Source organism: Anomaloglossus baeobatrachus, chromosome 9 (assembly GCF_048569485.1).
Source record: "Anomaloglossus baeobatrachus isolate aAnoBae1 chromosome 9, aAnoBae1.hap1, whole genome shotgun sequence".
In the NCBI taxonomy this organism is placed as follows: domain Eukaryota; kingdom Metazoa; phylum Chordata; class Amphibia; order Anura; family Aromobatidae; genus Anomaloglossus; species Anomaloglossus baeobatrachus.
Genome location: NC_134361.1, coordinates 33,816,935 through 33,836,950, shown reverse-complemented (window position 1 = coordinate 33,836,950; position 20,016 = coordinate 33,816,935). Strand labels below are relative to the sequence as shown.

Genomic DNA, 20,016 nt, shown 5'->3' with positions numbered 1-20,016 from the left:
CGGTAGCCAGTCTGACGCGGTATGCAAGTGTCAAGGATCCGTGTGACATGTGTATGCCATCTGTATGACATGCGCATGCCTCCCGGATTCTGATTTTTTTTATTGCTCCCATAGAATTGCATGGGGGTGCGAGAGCTGAGACTCGGTGAAATCGCAGCATGCTGCGATTTCACTGAGAGCACGAGACGTGCCGTAAAACATTTAGCAAGAGGACACGGCCTCATTGATTAACACTGGTGCGAGTGCGATCCGATTTTCTATCTGATCGCACTCGCACACAGAAATCGCAAGTGGAGAAGAGCCCTTAACGGAAGTGAAGACGATGGCTGCTCTTCGGCTTCTTTGTGTACGCGTCCCGGCTTCAGAGAGGCGCACTCAGCATGACCGGAAGTGAAAAAGATGGCTGCTCTTTGGCTCCTTTGTGCATGTGTCCCAGCTTCAGAACAGCGCACTGGGCACATCTGGAAGTGTAAAAAACAGCTGCTCTTTGGCCCCTTTGTGCACGTGAGCCGTCTTCTGCACTTCCGGTTATGTGCAGTGCGGCTGGGTTGTGGGGGCATGTGGGACATGACAGGTTCCCTTTAAAGTGTGGCTAAACCGCATAATTTTAGTGTTGACAAAGTCAACCAATACATGGTGTAAAAAGTGACTACAGGAGCGACTAATTTATCATCGAGCTAGAGCCACTGCAATAAATATGACTCTTCTGACCGGCTAGGCAGGATTATTAAATCTAACCATCATATACCTATTTTAACAGGTAGAAAAATAAAATAATAATAATGAAAATTTGTGAAAATTGGGAATGGGCGACTGCTGAACCTACCTGTACGAGACTTTTGGTACCTGGTCATCCTATACAAATCAGCAACAGAAAAACTGCACCGGTGGCAACAGGCGAGTGTGCACACAGCTCTATAGCGGAGGACAGATACCTTCCCTTTCTCCCATATAACGAACGCACAGTCCCGACACACACACAGCCAGCGTTTGGATGCATTATTGAGCTTTTATTGATCAGTTAAAGAAGAATTAAGCAGTACAACATGGAACAAGTCCTACTGAAATAAAACATTTTGGAACAGAAATAGCATTAGTGCACCGGACAGGAGAGCAGAAAAAAAGAGGGAGGCTGCATAGCTCAGCATTGTACGTCAGTCTGGAGGGAGTCACCCCCCCCAAAATGTGTCAGCAGGCAGGAGGGCTAATGTCGGACGCTATTGCCCATGGAGGGGCTGGAAGACTGAGCCAGACAAAATATAGATAACATGTGTGTGTTGGCCTCAACGATGAACACTGCATTATAACAATACACGGAGGACATGGCCAAAACTCTATTAACACCATTACAGGACAATGGACCTTGTCCGTACAGTTAAGTGCAACCATGTCAGACTCCATGATATAGGCGGGGAGGGCGAGTGCCGAAAGTGACGAGAAGCTCGGAGGCTTAGTGTACAAAGTTGGGGGGGGGGGGAGGGGTTGTGTGTCAGTGTAAAGTTTCGTCCTACTCTGAGGAGGGTGGGGGGGGGGGTAAGTTATAAATGGAAACCATTATTTAGTAACCATGATACGTGACGTGTAAAACGTAAAATGAAAAAAAACGTTCTGAAGAGCTCATAAAAATATAAGAGCAAAACTTTAGCGTTGGCCTAAAGAAAAAAAAAAACGGAATGACCAATTGTACGATGGAGAACGTATGGAAATAAGGAATGCCGCTAATGAAGGAATGGTCACCCATGTAATGCATAGACGGGATGGGTAACGCCTTCTATGGCGTCCGTGTGCCCAGATAAAGGCGTACGGGCTGAGGGTGGACAGCCCCTTTAAGAGATGATCAACACAATCAAGTGATTCAATGTACAGGCACCAGTCTGGAATGAGAGACATGTTAGGAGGCCACTGCACCCGCGAGACATTCACCCTGCACAGACTTTGCTGCCTTTATCGGAAATCATATATTTTTTTATTATTTTATTTTTTTATTATTTTTTTTTTAATACCGGGGCTGCGGTGATTTTTGCTGCCAAGCAAGAGGTAACCAGCCCTTTATTTTTTTTTACTCTGTGTGTTAATATTAGGGAGAGACAGACAAGAGCGTTGGTTGCTGAGGTCTGAAGAAGAGCGAAACGCTCCGCTCGTGTTAATCACTTCACACTATTTATTAAGGCAGATATCGCAGGGGGCCGTCAAAGTCCCTCGCAGCCCTGCAACTCCAAAAAAAATAAAGAAGAAAAAAAAAAAAATGTCCTTTAACTTCCATTACATAACAAAATGGATCCCCCAGATTTGGTTGTTGAGGATTTACTCCTTCAAAAGCTCCTCTACTGAACCCATAAAAATCAAGAGGAAAAAAAAAAAAAAAAATCATATATTAAAAAAATAATCACCGTAAAAAGAGGAATTTAAGATTTGTAGTTTGACGTTAGCCACATGAGACCCTCGTACAGTCCCTCTCCAGTGTTGGCACAAGACGGCTGGACGTACCAGTTCCTGTCCCTGATGCGGGTTAGTCCCAGCTTTTCCTGGATTTCGTGAGGCTTCATTGCATCCACCAGGTCCTGTTTATTGGCGAAAATCAGAATGATGGCATCCCTCATTTCACGGTCGTTAATGATGCGGTGGAGTTCTTGCCTGGCCTCGTCGATGCGATCTCGGTCAGCACAGTCTACCACAAATATGAGGCCCTGCGTGCCTGTGTAATAGTGCCGCCAGAGAGGGCGGATCTTGTCCTGGCCGCCAACGTCCCATACGTTGAACTTAACATTCTTGTAGGTTACCGTCTCCACGTTGAAGCCCACCGTGGGAATGGTCGTAACCGACTGGCCCAACTTCAGCTTGTACAAGATGGTTGTCTTCCCGGCGGCGTCTAGGCCCAACATCAATATCCGCATCTCTTTGTTCCCAAACACCCTGGATAGCATATGTCCCATGATGGAGGCTTAGAGTCCATACAGCTGGGCTGAAAAGAGAAAAACAGGGAACATGAATAGCGAGAAAGGAGAAAGAGCAGATCAAAAAAAAAAAATGAAATAAAACATTAAAGGGGTGCGCCAATCTCACATGAGAATCAACCTACGAGACCCCAATGGATCCTGAAAAAGAAGGGAAAATGGCTGCAATGTGGAATTATGGTACTTCCCCCACTAAAATGCTCAAATTAAAAAAAAGGAGCTGGGTGGCCAGGACATTGTGCCAGACCTGTAGACCCACCATTTCAAGGATCAGTAGGGGTCCCAGATCTCAGGCACCTACCTCCGATCCTTTTGAGAAAGGTAATATCCCAATCAACTCTGTTCTTTTAGTTAAAGGGTTAGTCCAATCTTTAGAAGTTATTGCCCATATATGATAGGTAGTAACTTGCTGATCGGTGGGAAGGAACAGATTCCGGGAATGGAGCTCTGTGGAGACCATTCTTAATGGAGCTGTGGCCAGAAGTGACCACCCCCGCTTTATACATTCATTTTCTATAAGACCGTCGGAAATTGTTGAGTATTGTGCCCCGCTTTGCCCGGCCACTGCTCCATTTATTCTCTAAAGGACTGTCGGAGATAGCCGAGTACTGTGTCCTGCTTTGCCCGGCCACCGCTCCATTCCTTCTCAAAAGGGCTGTTGAGATAGCCGAGTACCTTGCCCCACCACCTTTCCATTAATACTCTATAGGACTGTCGGAGATAGCCGAGTACTGTGTCCTGCTTTGCTCGGCCACCGCTCCATTCCTTCTCTAAAGGGCTGTCGGAGATAGCCGAGTACCGTGCCCCACCACCTTTCCATTAATACTCTATAGGACTGTCGGAGATAGCCGAGTACTGTGTCCTGCTTTGCCCGGCCACGGCTCCATTTATTCTCTAGAGGGCTGATGGAGATAGCCGAGTACCTTGCTCCACCACCTCTCCATTAATACTCTATAGGACTGTCGGAGATAGCCGAGTATTGTGTCCTGCTTTGCCCGGCCACGGCTCCATTTATTCTCTAGAGGGCTGTTGGAGATAGCAGAGTACCGTGCTCCGCTTTGCCCGGCCACCGTTCCCATTCTTTCTCTTTAGGGCTGTTGGAGATAGCCGAGTACTGTGCCCCGCGTTGCACAGCCACCGCTCCATTTATTCTCTATAGGACCGTGGACTTTGCCTGGCCACCGCTCCATTCACACTCTATTGGACTGTTGGAGATAGACGACTACCGTGCCCTGCTTTGCTCAATCACTGCTCTATTGAAAAGAGAAGACCTTGGAATCTGAAACCGATTACTACACTATAACATCCTCAGTGACATATACTGGCCAAATTCGGAGCTGCAACCTAGTATGTCCAAACAGTACATCTCCTTATCTCTATACTGCAAAATGGCATTATTTATATGGCTTCTTCTCTAGAGACCTCCCAGTCAGTGCGCGCAGAAAAATACTTAACCCAATTATAAGGTGGAAATTCTAAGTACAGATGCACCCAATTCAATCCCCTTTTTCCAAATACATTTTCTCCAATCTATAGCATCCCAGTGTGTGACGAGAGTCAGAACTGACCGACTGCCTGTTATATAAGGACTTTTTAATGCCGGACAGTAAGACCCATGTAAGCTGTGTGTAATCGGTGCCACCCAAAACAACGCGTGGAACAAAATGTAGTGGGAGCAGACAATGGGTTCAGTGTAAGCAAAGGTCAGAGGAGACATTACTAATGGAGGCACAAAGCGGGCGGACAAGCCGAGAGCTCTCTCTGTACAGCAATTTCCTAACAAGTCACATACACACAGGAGGCAAAAAAATATAAAAAAAAAAAAAGTACAAGGGAACCTCTTCTGCTCCGGCCCAAAATGGTCCGAGCTGCCGACGTAAGGTACACGGTGAATGCAAAGGGTCTGTTGGCGGCCACCATAGAAAGGAATGTATTTGTAGTGATTTGGAGCAATCCCAGACTTATTTTACAAGTTTTGATTGGAGTTATCAGTGTGAACGCACCCTTAGAGGAAGACCAGCTAAATAAGGGGGTGCTGAGGAAGAGACATTACTAAAATGTAATCTGTATTAGAGGATAGGAAGATGCATAGTATAATGCCATAGAAGAAAGCAAAGGAACAGGAAATCCCGAGGGGAAGGGGGGGGGGGGGGGGGCTTCTGACAGAAACCATACTCATATGGGGGATGGGCACCAGGGGCGTCAGGTCAGACGTGGACACTTGATTTTTTTTATGCCATATCAAGCCCTTCTGATTGTCCCCAGCCTTATACAGCCACGTGACACCCCTACACAGTGTGAATGGGATCTCTCCGAGACTTGTTTGGTCAGGGAACATATGACAGAGGACTCCTTCTGTATGTTCACAAGGTGTCTTTAAGATGCCAGAGAAACTGTTTAGTTTTCCAAGGCAAAAAAAACACTTCAGGAAACCTCTCTGGTATTTTCCTGAAGAGTCTTCGGTCTTTTGTACCGCTGGCGTCTTCCTATATACTTTAAATGGGTTGTCCACTACTTTTATATTGGTGACCTATCCTAAGGATAGGCCAAAAATGTCTGATCCCTCAGGGTCCGACACCCTGCACCCCCGCCGGATCAGCTGGTCCCGGTCCGGCAGCCGGAAATATTCAGTTCTGGAGCTGCTCCATCTTCTGATAGTGGCCGCGGCCGGGTGTTACACATCCGCCTCCCATTCAGATCAGTAGGAGATGGATGTGCAATACCCGTCCGCTATCAGAAGACGGAGCAGCTCCGGAACTGAACATTTCCGGCTGCCTGCTGCCAGGACAGAGAACAGCTGATCGGCGGGAGTCAGACATTGATGACCTTTCCTAAGGATAGGCCATCAATGCAAAAGTAGTGGACAACCTCTTAAGGCTATGTGTGCGGTTTTTAGACGCTGCGTTTTTTGCCGCAAAAAACACACAAAAATGCAAAAAACGCACCCACGGCAAAAACGCATGCGTTTTTACAGTGTTTCGGAACGTTTTTGGTTGCGTTTTTCCAATGCATTGCATGGGTGAAAAACACTGTAAAACGCAGGAAAGAATTGACATGTCCATTTTTTTTTTAGCTCAAAAACACAGCTAAAAAACAAAAAAAAAAAAAGTGCGGATAGCAAAAATGAAAAGTCAGACTTTGCTGGGGAAGCAAAGTCATGCCGTTTTGAGCCCAAAACGCACCCGAAAAACGTGCAAAAACGCTCCGTGCGCACATAGCCTTAAAGTGTAAAAAGCGGGCGGATTCCAAACGAAGAGTCACCTGATTACTTCTTCGAAAAGACGAACTCTGCCCAACAATGTCGTTTTTACATTGCTGTGTGCTGTTAATTTTTTTTGGAGGGTGGCGCTTTTTTTATGTAGAATCTGCCTGAAAAATAAGACATGGTGTGCACATACCCATACGTGGATTTTGGATTAGATTCTGCTACAAAATCCACATCAAAGACTGCTTTAGGGCTCATGCGCACGTTGCGTAATTCCATGCATTTATGCTGCGTATAGCACTGCACTGTAAATGCATGCGTCCTCTGCACAATCTACGTATATTGTGCATGATACGCGCGCACGTTTTTTTGAACGCAGTGATTTGGATCCCAAAATTTTGACCCAAATCCGTGCGTACAAAAAAAGCAGCATGTCAATTAATTTGTGTGCTATGGATGCAGCTCCCCTCTGTCTATGGTGGGGGCAGCATCCCAAGCACATGAAACCGGCATTTATTCTGCTGAAACACTGCATCCATTGCGCAGTGTTTCTGCAGCGATTTCAAGCGCACATGTGCTGTCAAATCGCTGCAGAAATGTCAGCATTTACGTGCGAACAAGGCCTTAAATACTCTATAAATAGGTATTCTATTTATTTCAATGGTAAAACATCAATAATGCAGAAGTAGAAAAAGTAGCAACAAGTCAATTCTTTAGTTGGAGAGAAAAAAAAACCAAAACAAAACAAAAAACAACCTTGGACTCCTGAATCGATACAGAAAATAAAACAAACAAAAAAAAACCAAAAAATCAGCTAATAAAAAAAAAAAAAAAAAAATCAACTTACTCCTATTTTTTTTAAACAAATTTTGCAGCAAGAAAGATAATCAAAACTATGTGAGAACGCGCCTAAAAAGGTAGATGTAGCCTCCTAAAAAATACACATCACATATTGCTGGGTACACTTAAAGGGGTTACACCAAGTATACGGATTATTCCCTATCAATAGGATAGAATACACTGATGGGGGTCCCACTGATCCAGAGAACAAAGTATCTGAACAGAGCGAAGGTCAAACGTGCAGACCCAGTAATGAATCCCAAACTGTAGGGACGTGTTCACATCCAGCTGGGGTATTTTTTTAGGGCTCAAAATCAAATCTTTGTTAAAAAAAAAAAAAAAATATTAAAAACTTCTTTAACACGTTTTTAGGGTGTGATTTACATTTTCTGCTTCAATTCGATTCAGAAGGCAAATATGGAACTTTTTTTTTTTCCTCCCTCCAAGGAAGAAGTGACATGTTTTGTTTTTTTTCCCATAGGATTAAAAAACAACAAAAAAAATAAAACTACAACAGTATCTGCACTATAGTAGTCATGCTTTCCTATTAGGGGGTTATTAGGAGGATTTTGAGGCGGATTTTGGATCAGAATCGAGCTAAAAAACAAAAACACACATTGAAAAATTGAACATTTCCTCTAGGTAAATTCATAGGTGCAAAGTTTTCCATAAAGATTTGCAGCAAATTTTTACCCTATATTTTGCACAGAGTGAAACCCTCATCATAAATTGCCATGATATATTGACCCGCGATGCTGATTTTTATTTTATATTATTTTTTATTTATTTTTTATAATAAATCCACATCACACATCAACTTGTGCAACAGAGTTTTTGTACCACATGTGGATGAGTTAATACAATTTTAATTTTTTTCTTTTTGCTAATATAATATATTCAGGCTAAAAACATTAATGGAAAATCCAAAGGGGTTGTAAAAAAAAAAAAAAAAAAGTTTCCCATCCACGAGACCGCTGCAGCCAATCGTGGATGGATGTGACGCGAAAACCCGCAGAGAACGGTTAGAGGGATCGAACTGGTTACATACTGGTCCGCGCTCCCACACAAGCCTTCTAATATCAGACTTTAAAGACTGGATCCAGTTTCTGTAAACCTTCCACTGCGAGAAGCTCAGGGCTACGGGCAGCGCTTTGTTTGCATTCACTGACAGCAAGCAGAGATTGTAGAAAAAAAAAGTGAACAAGAGACAGGAAGCAGATTAGAAAGTTGCAGAAGTTCTCCTTAAAAGGGATTGGAGCACCCCTTTAATAAGAGAGGACCCTCCCAGGTGACAACGGGATGCCCCTTTAATGAGGACTCTCACAGGTGACAGCGGAGTGCCCCTTTAATAAGAGGACCTCACAAGTGACAACGGAGTGCCCCCTTAATGAGGACCCTCCCAGGTGACAACAGAGTGCCCCTTTAATGAGAGGACCCTCCCAAGTGACAACGAAGTGCCCCTTTAATGAGAGGACCCTCCCAGGTGACAACGGAGTGCCCCTTTAATGAGAGGACTCTCACTGGTGACAACGGAGTGCCCCTTTAATGAGAGGACTCTCACTGGTGACAACGGAGTGCCCCTTTAATGAGAGGACTCTCACTGGTGACAACGGAGTGCCCCTTTAATGAGAGGACTCTCACTGGTGACAACGGAGTGCCCCTTTAATGAGAGGACTCTCACTGGTGACAACGGAGTGCCCCTTTAATGAGAGGACTCTCACTGGTGACAACGGAGTGCCCCTTTAATGAGAGGACTCTCACTGGTGACAACGGAGTGCCCCTTTAATGAGGACCCTCCCAGGTGACAACGGAGTGCCCCTTTAATGAGAGGACCCTCCCAGGTGACAATGGAGTGCCCCTTTAATGAGAGGACCCTCCCAGGTGACAATGGAGTGCCCCTTTAATGAGAGGACCCTCCCAGGTGACAATGGAGTGCCCCTTTAATGCGAGGACCCTCCCAGGTGACAATGGAGTGCCCCCTTAATGAGAGGACCCTGCCAGGTGACAATGGAGTGCCCCCTTAATGAGAGGACCCTGCCAGGTGACAATGGAGTGCCCCCTTAATGAGAGGACCCTCCCAGGTGACAATGGAGTGCCCCTTTAATGAGAGGACCCTCCCAGGTGACAATGGAGTGCCCCTTTAATGAGAGGACCCTCCCAGGTGACAATGGAGTGCCCCTTTAATGCGAGGACCCTCCCAGGTGACAATGGAGTGCCCCTTTAATGCGAGGACCCTCCCAGGTGACAATGTAGAGGGGTGCAGCACTGCAGAAAGCAAAAAGTTAAGATTGCAGATAATCCCAGGGAGGAGGACCCCCATCCTCCACATTGTGACACATGCACATCCCAGACAATGGTCAATTATTCCAAATAAATTCCCCCCAGACAGTCCCAGAGCACAGCTGTGATATGACAGCCCTGCCACACAGACCACCACATGCACGAACACTGTCCTACACCCTCCCCTCCCCCACACCAGCCCGTTACCGACAGAACCGAGCACGTACATCGCCCCCGGTGTCACCGCTCAACAGTCCCGGCTCCTGATCCGGAATCGGAAGGGCGGCGGGCAGCAGAACCACACCGAAACCAGCCGCGCATGCGCACTAACCCGCCCACCCAGCGCACTGCCATCACACTGCTGTAGCATAACGTCTGCGCATGTCCAATGCCCTCGCCCTGGCTCAGCCAGCCTACCGCGCAGGCGCAGTATCACCTTCACCGCCCACTGTCTCACCGGCACAATGTCCATTCAAAAAAAATTAATCTATGTGCGCATGCGTCCTCCCCTTTTTCTTTATTTGATCAGTACTTTTTAGTTTTTGGGTTCCCTCCAGAGCTGAAATCACAATCACTGCTTGTTTAATTGCAATAATGCATTTTACTGAGCCATCTTTAGTCTTATAGAGTTGGAGTTGGAAGAAAAACTCTCAGTGCCTTACATGTATATTGACTTATGCAATTAATTATGGTGGGAGGGGTCACAATCACATTTTGGGGGGGGGGGATATGTCATGCAACACTATGGCTTAAATTATATTCCCGTCGGCAAGATCCTATCCCAATATGTAGTAGGTATAATAATATTAGCAAATACCTCCTATTAGAAATGTATAGTTCTGATTAACCATGTCACTTACCTCATGTGCAGGGTATTGCAGCTTAGGTATCCATGGTTACAACCAAGAGCAACTAACTGTTACTTTATGAGTAGACATAACCATGGATACCTAAGCTGCAATGTCTTGCCCATGAGGTAAGAGAAATGACTATATATCAGGAGAACTATACTACATTTCTAATGGAGGCATGTATTAATATTATTATTATACCTACTACATATTAGGATAGGATCTCAGAGATGGAAATACCCCTTTAACTTTGGACCTGGTGGGCGCCAATGCAAAATATTCAACAGGGACCTCAACTATCAGGGGGGATCTTCAATTTATTCTTCTAGGGCTCCATAGACTCCATGGTATGGAGGTACCTGCAGCCCCTGGCTATGGTGACTCCATGACGGACCCCATAATAAGCCAAAAGGGTCCAGTAGGCACCATTGGTGTCCGCCATGTAACATCTGTCACTCAGCATTTTCTGATTCCTGTGATGACGTTGTGAACCCAGTGTAATTATATGGAGATATTGTTATCCGAGACAGATATAGGACAAAAAATGGGGAAACGAGTATCAGATTTTATAGCAGTGGGGGGTATTCACAGCTCTCCTTATGCTTTTATGGAGAGAGCATTCCATAGAAAAGGAGCAGCATGGGAGAAATATCGATCACAAGAATAGAATGTGGTTATTACGAATAAAGGCAGAGATTACAGGTTACATCTGCATTTTCTGCACATGTTTATAAGGCTGTGATCACAGGTCTGTTCGGACTTTCCATAAGAACAAACAAAATAAGTGATCCATGGCGTCAGCTACAAAGATGGAAGAACAGGGGCTACAGTGAATATTGAAAGTCCGTCCATTTCTTCCATTATATATATATAAACAAAAATGGAACCCAGATGGACCCTATAATAATCTGTTTCCGTTTATGTAACTGAGGCAATGGATCACTTTCTGTTTCTATAACGAAATCTCCGTAAGGACGTGTGACGGCATCATAGCATATAATAGATCTAGTGATGACAGTCAGAACTTAAAATGTGGCGCCCCTGAGGCTTCAGGCGCAACAGGGTACTGCACCTCACCCGAGGTGCGGTGCTCATCTCGGATACGGAGGAGGTCGTCACCGGTAATCACCACCAAAACACCCATCCAATACATAACACGGGAGCTCTTCCACTGGGACTGGGCTAGGGTAGGTGCTGGGGTGGCCATCATGAGGTATGGGACCTCTTGCCCACTAGTTAAGGAATCCGGGAGGCGGGGCTTCCACTGGGGAAATGAGGAGCCATCTCACACACAAGGGAGTCTGAGGTTAGCTCCGGGTGCAGTAGCGTCTGATCGGACTTGGGAACTAGCAAGGAAGGACACGGATAGTTTGGGGCCCGTGGTCTGTAGCTGTGAGCTCAACTCGGGTTCTTAGGAAGGAAGGGGGATCCCAAGGTTGGCGAGGAGTGCGGAAGGCACCCGTGACCTGTTCCACGGCCGAGGAGCTGGGGTGGAGGAAAACCATCGAAAGGAGACGCACAGAAGGAAACACCGGCCTTGACCTCCGAAGTATCCGGGATCAGCTGAGGCCCATCACAGCGGGACACTGCTCACCAAGTGCAGAGTGACTCCAGTGTGTAGAGAAAACTTGAACTTCACCCTCTGTGTAGTCCTGTCATTGCCGGCACTCTCACCATCGCACCACTCCACCATAGACGAGTACTACTACCGCCATCGTCCTCCCTGGGGCCTAGCTCTACCTGTGGAGAGCCGAAACACCCGAGCTGCGTCACCACCCGCCCCAGAAGAGAGAAGCACCTGCAGTGGCGGCTCATACTGGCCGCACACCACAGGTGGCGTCACGAACAACTACCCCCATCATTCCCCATCCCCAGACTTTATTGACACCGGACGGGGTCACGGAACCGGGCGAAGCCACCGCGGCGACACAGGAGAAGAACCGCAGTCCGGTGACGGGTAACCTCCGACCCCGTGGGAGCGTCAAAAAGATGACATCCTAATTTTAGAAGCATCCCCCTGGTAGAAAATTTTTTCAGGGACTGAGATTCCCCACCAGAAGCTTCTAATGTAATTAATGTAGAAAACCCCTTTCTATACACCCTATGGCCATGTGCACACGTTGAGTATTTGGTGAGTTTTTTACCTCAGTATTTGTAGCCAAAACCAGGAGTGGAACAATCAGGGGGAAAGTACGGTATAATAGAAATACGGGCACCACTTCTGTATTTATCACCCACTCCTAGTTTTGGCTACAAATCCTGAGGTAAAAACTCACCAAATCCTCAACGTGTGGACGTGGCCTAATTTCCACTCCCCTTTTAGGCCATGTGCACATGTTGAGTATTTGGTGAGTTTTTACCTCAGTATTTGTACCCAAAACCAGGAGTGGAACAATCAGAGAAGTATAATAGAGACACAACCACCACTTCTCTATTATTTTGCCCACTCCTAATACTCAGTGCGTGCACGTGGCCTAAATTAGTCTCCCCTTTTAGGCCACGTCCATACGTTGAGTATTTTGTGGGTTTAACTCCAGTATTTGTAAGCCAAAATCAGGAGTGGGCAAAAAATCCAAAGTGGTGCCCATGTTTCTATTGTACTCTTCTAATTGTTCCACTCCTGGTTTTGGCTACAAATACTGAGGTAAAAAACTCACCAAATACTCAACATGTGAAAGTGGCCTACAAGGGGAGTCCAAGTTAGGTCATGTCCACGTGTTGAGGATTTGGTGAGTTTTTTACCTCAGTATTTGTAGCCAAAACCAGTAGTGGAACAATCAGAGGAAAAGTAGAATAGAAACACGGACACCACTTCTATATTTATCACCCACTCCTGGTTTTGGTGACAAATACTGAGGTAAAAACTCACTAAATACTCAACATGTGCAAATGGCGTAAAAGGGGAGTGCAAGTTAGGTCATGTCGACACATTGAGTATTTGTTGAGTTTTTTTACCTTAGGATCTGTAAACCAAAACCAGGAGTGGGTGTAAAATATAAAAGTGGTGCCTGTGTTTCTATGAGGCCGGTGTCACACTTGCGAGTGCCTCACGTGTATCTCGCGCGAGTCTCGAGTTGCATCACTCGGCACGGACTCACACTCTCCTCACAATACTGAGGTAAAAAACTCAACACATACTCAACGTGTGCACGAGGCCTTATACAGGTGTTCCTCCATGGTCATTATCCTTGTCCAGGAATTTGGAGGGGTAGGCAAATACACAGAGCTCTTCTCTTTTTGTATATATAGAAGAACGCAAATAGAAGTTGCCTGTAGTATAGTCAGGCCACTTCTTTTAGCCTTCTCGAAGCATGCAGCTGTCAAAAAAAACATATGACAGAAAGTCCTTTTTACATCGATGTGCACCATTTTTTTTCTTTTTTGCCATTTTTTTAGCTCTTTTTCAGGGGATGGGTTTCAAACTGAATTCGCCTTAAAAAAATGTCGTGTGCAAATAACCTTATATTAGAAATGGGGCGTCAATGGCATTGACATGGCAGGCAGTGCTAAAGGCCCCCGTGTCTGACATTTTTGTACACCATTGAAACCCAGTCACAGGCTACAGGAGAAGTGTAGTTTTATAACCGACACATTATTACAACATAGTTTTGTATTGTGCAAGCAATCAAATAATAAAAAATAACAAAAAAATATGAAAAAGATATATTTTTAAATTTGGCAATTTTCCTTAACTTTTTTTTTTTTTTAAAAAGATCAGTAAGGCATATGGATCCCAAAATGGTACCAATTAAACTATATTTCATATGAAAAAGTTCTTGGAAAGCAATGGGGAAAAGTTGAAAGCAAAGAGGGAACCACTGGACCTTTCTTGATCAAGGGCCCAGATGGAGTCGGCCGCGGGGAAGAAGCCCCATTGCCATACCTCCCAACTTTGAAAGAAGGAAAAGAGGGACAAAGTTTGCGGCGCGCGTAGCGCGCCGTGGCAAATTTTTAGGCCACGCCCCCTAACCACACCCATTTCACAGTCACGCCCATATCCACTCCCCATCCACACCCATTCAGCACAAACACGCAGGCAGCCGGCGGGCCTCCAGCACGGACACGCAGGCAGCCAGCGGGCCTCCAGCACGGACACGCAGGCAGCCGGCGGGCCTCCAGCACGGACACGCAGGCAGCCGGCGGGCCTCCAGCACGGACACGCAGGCAGCCGGCGGGCCTCCAGCACGGACACGCAGGCAGCCGGCGGGCCTCCAGCACAGACACGCAGGCAGCCACAGTGAGGCGGCCGGTCGCCTTCACAGACAGGCGGCCGGCCGCCTTCACAGACAGGCGGCGGGCCGCCCGCACAATGAGGCGGCGGGCCGCCCGCACAGACAGGCGGCAGGGGGGCGCCCGCACAGACAGGCGGCAGGGGGGCGCCCGCACAGACAGGCGGCAGGGGGGCGCCCGCACAGACAGGCGGCGGGGGGCGCCCGCACAGACAGGCGGCGGGGGGCACCCGCACAGACAGGCGGCAGGGGGGCGCCCGCACAGACAGGCGGCAGGGGGGCGCCCGCACAGACAGGCGGCAGGGGGGCGCCCGCACAGACAGGCGGCAGGGGGGCGCCCGCACAGACAGGCGGCAGGGGGGCGCCCGCACAGACAGGCGGCAGGGGGGCGCCCGCACAGACAGGCGGCAGGGGGGCGCCCGCACAGACAGGCGGCAGGGGGGCGCCCGCACAGACAGGCGGCAGGGGGGCGCCCGCACAGACAGGCGGCAGGGGGGCGCCCGCACAGACAGGCGGCAGGGGGGCGCCCGCACAGACAGGCGGCAGGGGGGCGCCCGCACAGACAGGCGGCGGGGGGCGCCCGCACAGACAGGCGGCGGGGGGCGCCCGCACAGACAGGTGGCAGGCCGACCGCACAGACAGGCGGCCGGCCGACCGCACAGACAGGCTCCGGCCGGGGGTGAGGGGGGAGGGAGGGAAATCAGCGCTGGGGAGATTAGTTTACTGTACCAGCAGCAGCACAGGCAGCGCTCCTCTCTATGCCACGTCTACTAGGATGGTAGGAGGGAAAAGCAGGGAGGCGGAGAGAGAGTGGGTGGGCGGAGCCCGGGAGCCGGCCGTCCCGCCCGTGGCAACGGGACAAACAACGTAAAGCGTGAAAGTCCCGCTGTATCCGGGACGGTTGGGAGGTATGCAGCATGTTAGAATGTGTATATAAGATCCCGCTGGTGGTGGCCGCAGCTTATAGGCCCCAAATCTGGTGACAGGTTCCCTTTAAAGTGAACCTGTCAGGTGCAATATGCACTCAGAGCCAGGAGCAGTTCTGGGTGTATATTGCTAATCCCTGCCTAACCGTCCCTGTATACACTAGCATAGATAAAGAGATCAAGAACAAATATTTTTAAAGATCTTATATCTTATGCTAATGAGCGCGGGGACTAGTCACAAGGGCGTTACTTCACTTGGCTAGTCGGCTCGCATAGCATGTTAGCATGTTATTACGCCCCTGTGAGAGTACTAACACGCTATATGAGCCGACTAGCCAAGTGAAGTAACGCCCTTGGGACTAGTCCCCGCGCTAATTAGCATAAGATATAAGCTCTTTAAAAATACTTTTTCTATAGATGCCTTTATCTATGCTGGTGTATACAGGGACAGTTAGGGAGGGATTAGCAATATACACCCAGAACTGCTCCTGGCTCTGAGTGCAGATTGCACCTGATAGGTTCCCTTTAAAGGGAACCTGTCACCAGAAATTTAGCAAAAAAAATAAAAGATTCCCCTCTGCAGCTCCTGGGCTGCATTCTGGAAAGGTTCCTGTTGCTATTGTGCCCCCTTTGAGACCTAAAATAATACTTTATGAAGTCTTACCTTTTTGTATGCAAATCTGTTTTTATGGTCACGGGGGCGGGCCGCCTGGCGTCCGTTATTCCCCCTCCTGCCGTTGTACGCCGTCCCCCATTGCTCATTTCCATACATGAGGACGCCTTCCTCATGTAACTGTCCTCCTGAAGTTTTGTGCATGCCCAGTGCCACTCTCGCGGGAGTAAGCACTGTGCAAAGTGTGAACGCTTTTGAGGTGATTGCGCAGGCGCGAGATTATGGGCGGCGCTGTGATTGTCATCAGCAGCGTCATCCAAGTACCCGCCCATAATCTCGTGCCCGCGCTTCTCACTCTGCCTCCACCGTTATGCGCAAGCACTGTCCATATGAACCATGTTACCTATTACCATGGGCGCGAGATTATGGGCGGCGCTGTGATTGTCATCAGCAAAGTCATCCAAGTACCCGCCCATAATCTCGTGCAAGCGGTAATAGGTAACATGGTTCATATGGCCAGCACTTGCGCATAACGGTGGAGTCAGAGGGAAAAGTGCGGGCACGAGATTATGGGCGGGTACTTGGTTAACGCTGCTGATGACAATCACAGCGCCGCCCATAATCTCGTGCCTGCGCAATCACCTGAAAAAGCGTTCACATGCGCAAATCTTCGGGAGGACAGTTACATGAGGAAGGCGTTCTTGTGTATGTAAATGAGCAATGGGGGACTGCGTAAAGCGGCAGGAGGGGGAATAACGGACGCCAGACAGCCCGCCCCCGTGACCATAAAAACACATTTGCATACAAAAAGGTAAGACTTCATAAAGTATTTTTGTAGGTCTCAAAGGGGGCACAATAACAACAGGAACCTTTCTAGAAGCAGCCCAGGAGCTGCAGAGGGGGAATCTTTTATTTTTATTGTGAAATTTCTGCTGACAGTTTCCCTTTAACTGGTAGAGGAGCCAGGATAAAGCAGAGCTGAAGCTGTTGGGAAGCTAGGACCCAGCAGCTCTGCTCCACAGGCAGGAGACCACTGATCGGTAAGCTAATAGAAGCCTGCAGATGCCACTCTGCATAGGTTATTGTCACTGCTATCTGCAGGAGAGAAGTGCTGATTGCACGGTCTCCTCTGCTTCCTGATCCCCGTGTGTCTGCAGCAGTGAGAAGCCGCACACGGGGGATCAGAGAACAGCTGCAGAGAAACACAGGCTCCGGGACTGGGGGGGTCGGCTCTGGTGCAGGGGGGGGGGGCTCTGCTGCAGGGGGGGGTCGCTCTGCTGCAGGGGGGTCGCTCTGCTGCAGGGGGTGATTCATACCTCAGCAGCAGTCACAGGAGTAGGTGCGCGCTCGGCTCTGTAATGAATAGTAGAAGGGAGAAACAGCGAGGCGGGGCTACAGTGGGTGGGTGGAGCCGGGACAAACAGCCTCACGGGCGGTACCCGGGATCAAAGGCTCAGAAGAGGGACTGTCCCGCTGTATCCGGGACGGTTGGGAGGTATGCCCATTGCTGATGTTATGGGTGCTTTTCTTTTTTTTCAGTTACCCTCAATAAGTGTCACACTGGTCATGGCTATCACCTAATATAGAGGAACGATAGGAATAATGTTAGCGACATTAAATTAGGGAAAACTGCTCATGTAAGGGATGACCATCATTTTAGTGCTCAATATGCTTCCCACCTGCTTCCCCTCACCCACCATTTCCTCTCTGGCCAATACTATTGTACTATGTCTTGTCAGACACTAAAAGCCAGAGCACGTGTGGCAGCCATCTGCTCCAGCGTTCAATATGTACATATGTTTGTTTGAAACATGTTGGATATTGTTGGGTGTATGTAGGCGGTTTCTTTATTCTCTACACTTATGGCCAAAAGTTTATTCTCATTTCTAATCCTCCGTTGAGCAGAAGTACCTGATGTCCGGTACTTGTACATGTAGTACGGACCCAAATATGCAGCCGTTGCAAAGTCAAAAGTGACACTAGTTCTACTTAAAAGATGACCCGTCACTGGATTTATTTTATTTTTTTATCGGAGTATATCTTCTTGTTGTCACCGATTCCGGAACAGTTTTTCTTTTTCCTCTGTGCCCATCCTTTCCAAAGTTACGCACCTACAGAAAAGACCTGTGGTGCGCGACCAGTTGTTTATAGGGAACATTTGCAGCTTTATTACGGGGCGGGGGCATAACATTACAACAGAAAGGCACAAAAAAACCCAAAAAAACTGTTCCAGAATAAGTGGAGCAGCGGCAATTGGAGGAAGCACCCAGTTTAGATAAAAAAAATTCAGTGAAAGGTCCTTTTTAAATGGTGTTCTGCTAACAAGAAGATATCGTAGGTTGAATGGTAGAGGTCTACCTGCTGTTATCCCCACCAATGGCCAAATTGGGCACTGTAGATCGGTGGGGGTCCATCTGCTGAGATCTCCACCAATGGCCAAATTGGGCACTGTAGATCGGTGGAGGTCCACCTGTTGAGATCCACACCAATGGCCAAATTGGTCACTGTAGATCGATGAAGGTCCACCTGCTGAGATCCCCACCAATGGCCCAATTGGGTACTGTAAATCGGTGGAGGTCCACCTGCTGAGATGCCAACCAATGGCCAAATTGGGCACTGTAGATCGGTGGAGGTCGACATGTTGATACCCCCACCAATGACCAAATTGATCACTGTAGATTGTTGGAGGTCCACCTCCTGAGATTCCCACCAACGGCCAAATTGGGCACTGTAGATCAATGGAGGTCCACCTGCTGAGATCCCCACCAATGGCCAAATTAGGCACTGTAGATCAATGGAGGTTCACCTGCTGAGATCCCCATGAATGGCCAAATTGGGCACTGTAGATCGGTGGCGGTCCACCTGTTGAAATCTCCACCAATGGCCAAATTGGGCACTTTTGGCCACCATCTGAGTAGAGCAAAAATGTGCATGCTGGACTAGACAACGGTGTCGTCAGCTTTTTCCGGTAGTCCCATAAAGAATGAAGTGAGCAGTGGTCATGCATACACACTGCAACTCCTTTCAGAAGGGAAACAAAAGTGCCTCAATCTGGCAATCAGTGGGGGTCTCAGAGGTTGCATCCGCAACTATATAGAACACAGTTCAATATACTGTATGTAGTGCATTCTGGGCCAAGGGATCCCCTTAATGCAGTGGTACTGCTCGGGTTTGCCGGTTGATGGTTCCGGCCATGTTCTCCACTCTAGACAATACCAATAATTTGAAGGGTCTCCTGACTGGAAGTAGATTAAAAAAAGGTGTCCCTCTGTTGGGACCCCAGTAGTCAACTGTTATATGTGGGTAAATTTGACAAAAACTATTCAAGTCTCCTACAGCGCCACCACAGGGGAAATCAAACATTACACAATGGTTATTGAAATCGGTGGAATATTTGCATAATACAAGACAGAATGCTCCTCCAAAGAGAGAGGTGCTCTTTTTACCTCTTTGGTCAAGAATTGAAGATCCTAGAGATAATAACGTCTTCTTACCCCTTAATGACCCATTGTGCCATAAACACAAGTAGCCACAAACAGTAGACTAGTCCACCACTGCTGTGACATAGGCAGGCCAATGGTCCATGGTGCCTGCGTAATATTCTTATCCCATGGAGCATTGCTTGTTGTATTTAGAAGGATCTTCTTAAGACTTTTTCCCCAAAATATTGAACCATGGTGTAGAAAGAAATTGCATAAAATAATGAAAGTCACATTGCTTAACTCTGATAACATCACTTGGGCAGCACAATAAATAAAGATTGGCTACACACAAACTACTGACATGACCACTGCAACCAATCATTGGCCTAAACAGTGTACCGCTAAGGCTGCAGCGGTCATGTGGATAGTCAGGGAAGTCGCCAATCCCAGGGTGGCCAGTGGGAAGCATCAGAGGTTGGAGCAATGATGGATTGATCAAGTAAATAATGAGCCTTTTATTAATTTCTGCAATCTCCCCACTATTTTTTTTTTACTAAAACCCCCTTCAACGATAACAAGAACCCCCCCTCCTCCCCTAACCCACAGAGTCAATCCCTTCTATTGCCATCATCTAACACGGCAAAAGGCACAGAAAAAGCCACAATAATGACCACACGTGGGAGACACGTCCACATT

The 20,016-nt window shown here is 47.8% G+C and overlaps 1 protein-coding gene across 1 annotated transcript; it reads right to left on the bottom strand.

Annotated features, from left to right (window-relative positions):
• Positions 1-996: 996 nt before the first annotated feature.
• LOC142251023 (ADP-ribosylation factor 6-like) lies at positions 997-9,623 on the bottom strand. Its single transcript, XM_075323514.1, has 2 exons — positions 9,507-9,623; positions 997-2,962 (listed from the first exon to the last, which is right to left on the bottom strand). The coding sequence occupies exon 2, from the start codon at positions 2,931-2,933 to the stop codon at positions 2,406-2,408; it is 528 nt and encodes a 175-aa protein (XP_075179629.1). The 5' UTR covers positions 2,934-2,962; positions 9,507-9,623; the 3' UTR covers positions 997-2,405.
• Positions 9,624-20,016: the final 10,393 nt, after the last annotated feature.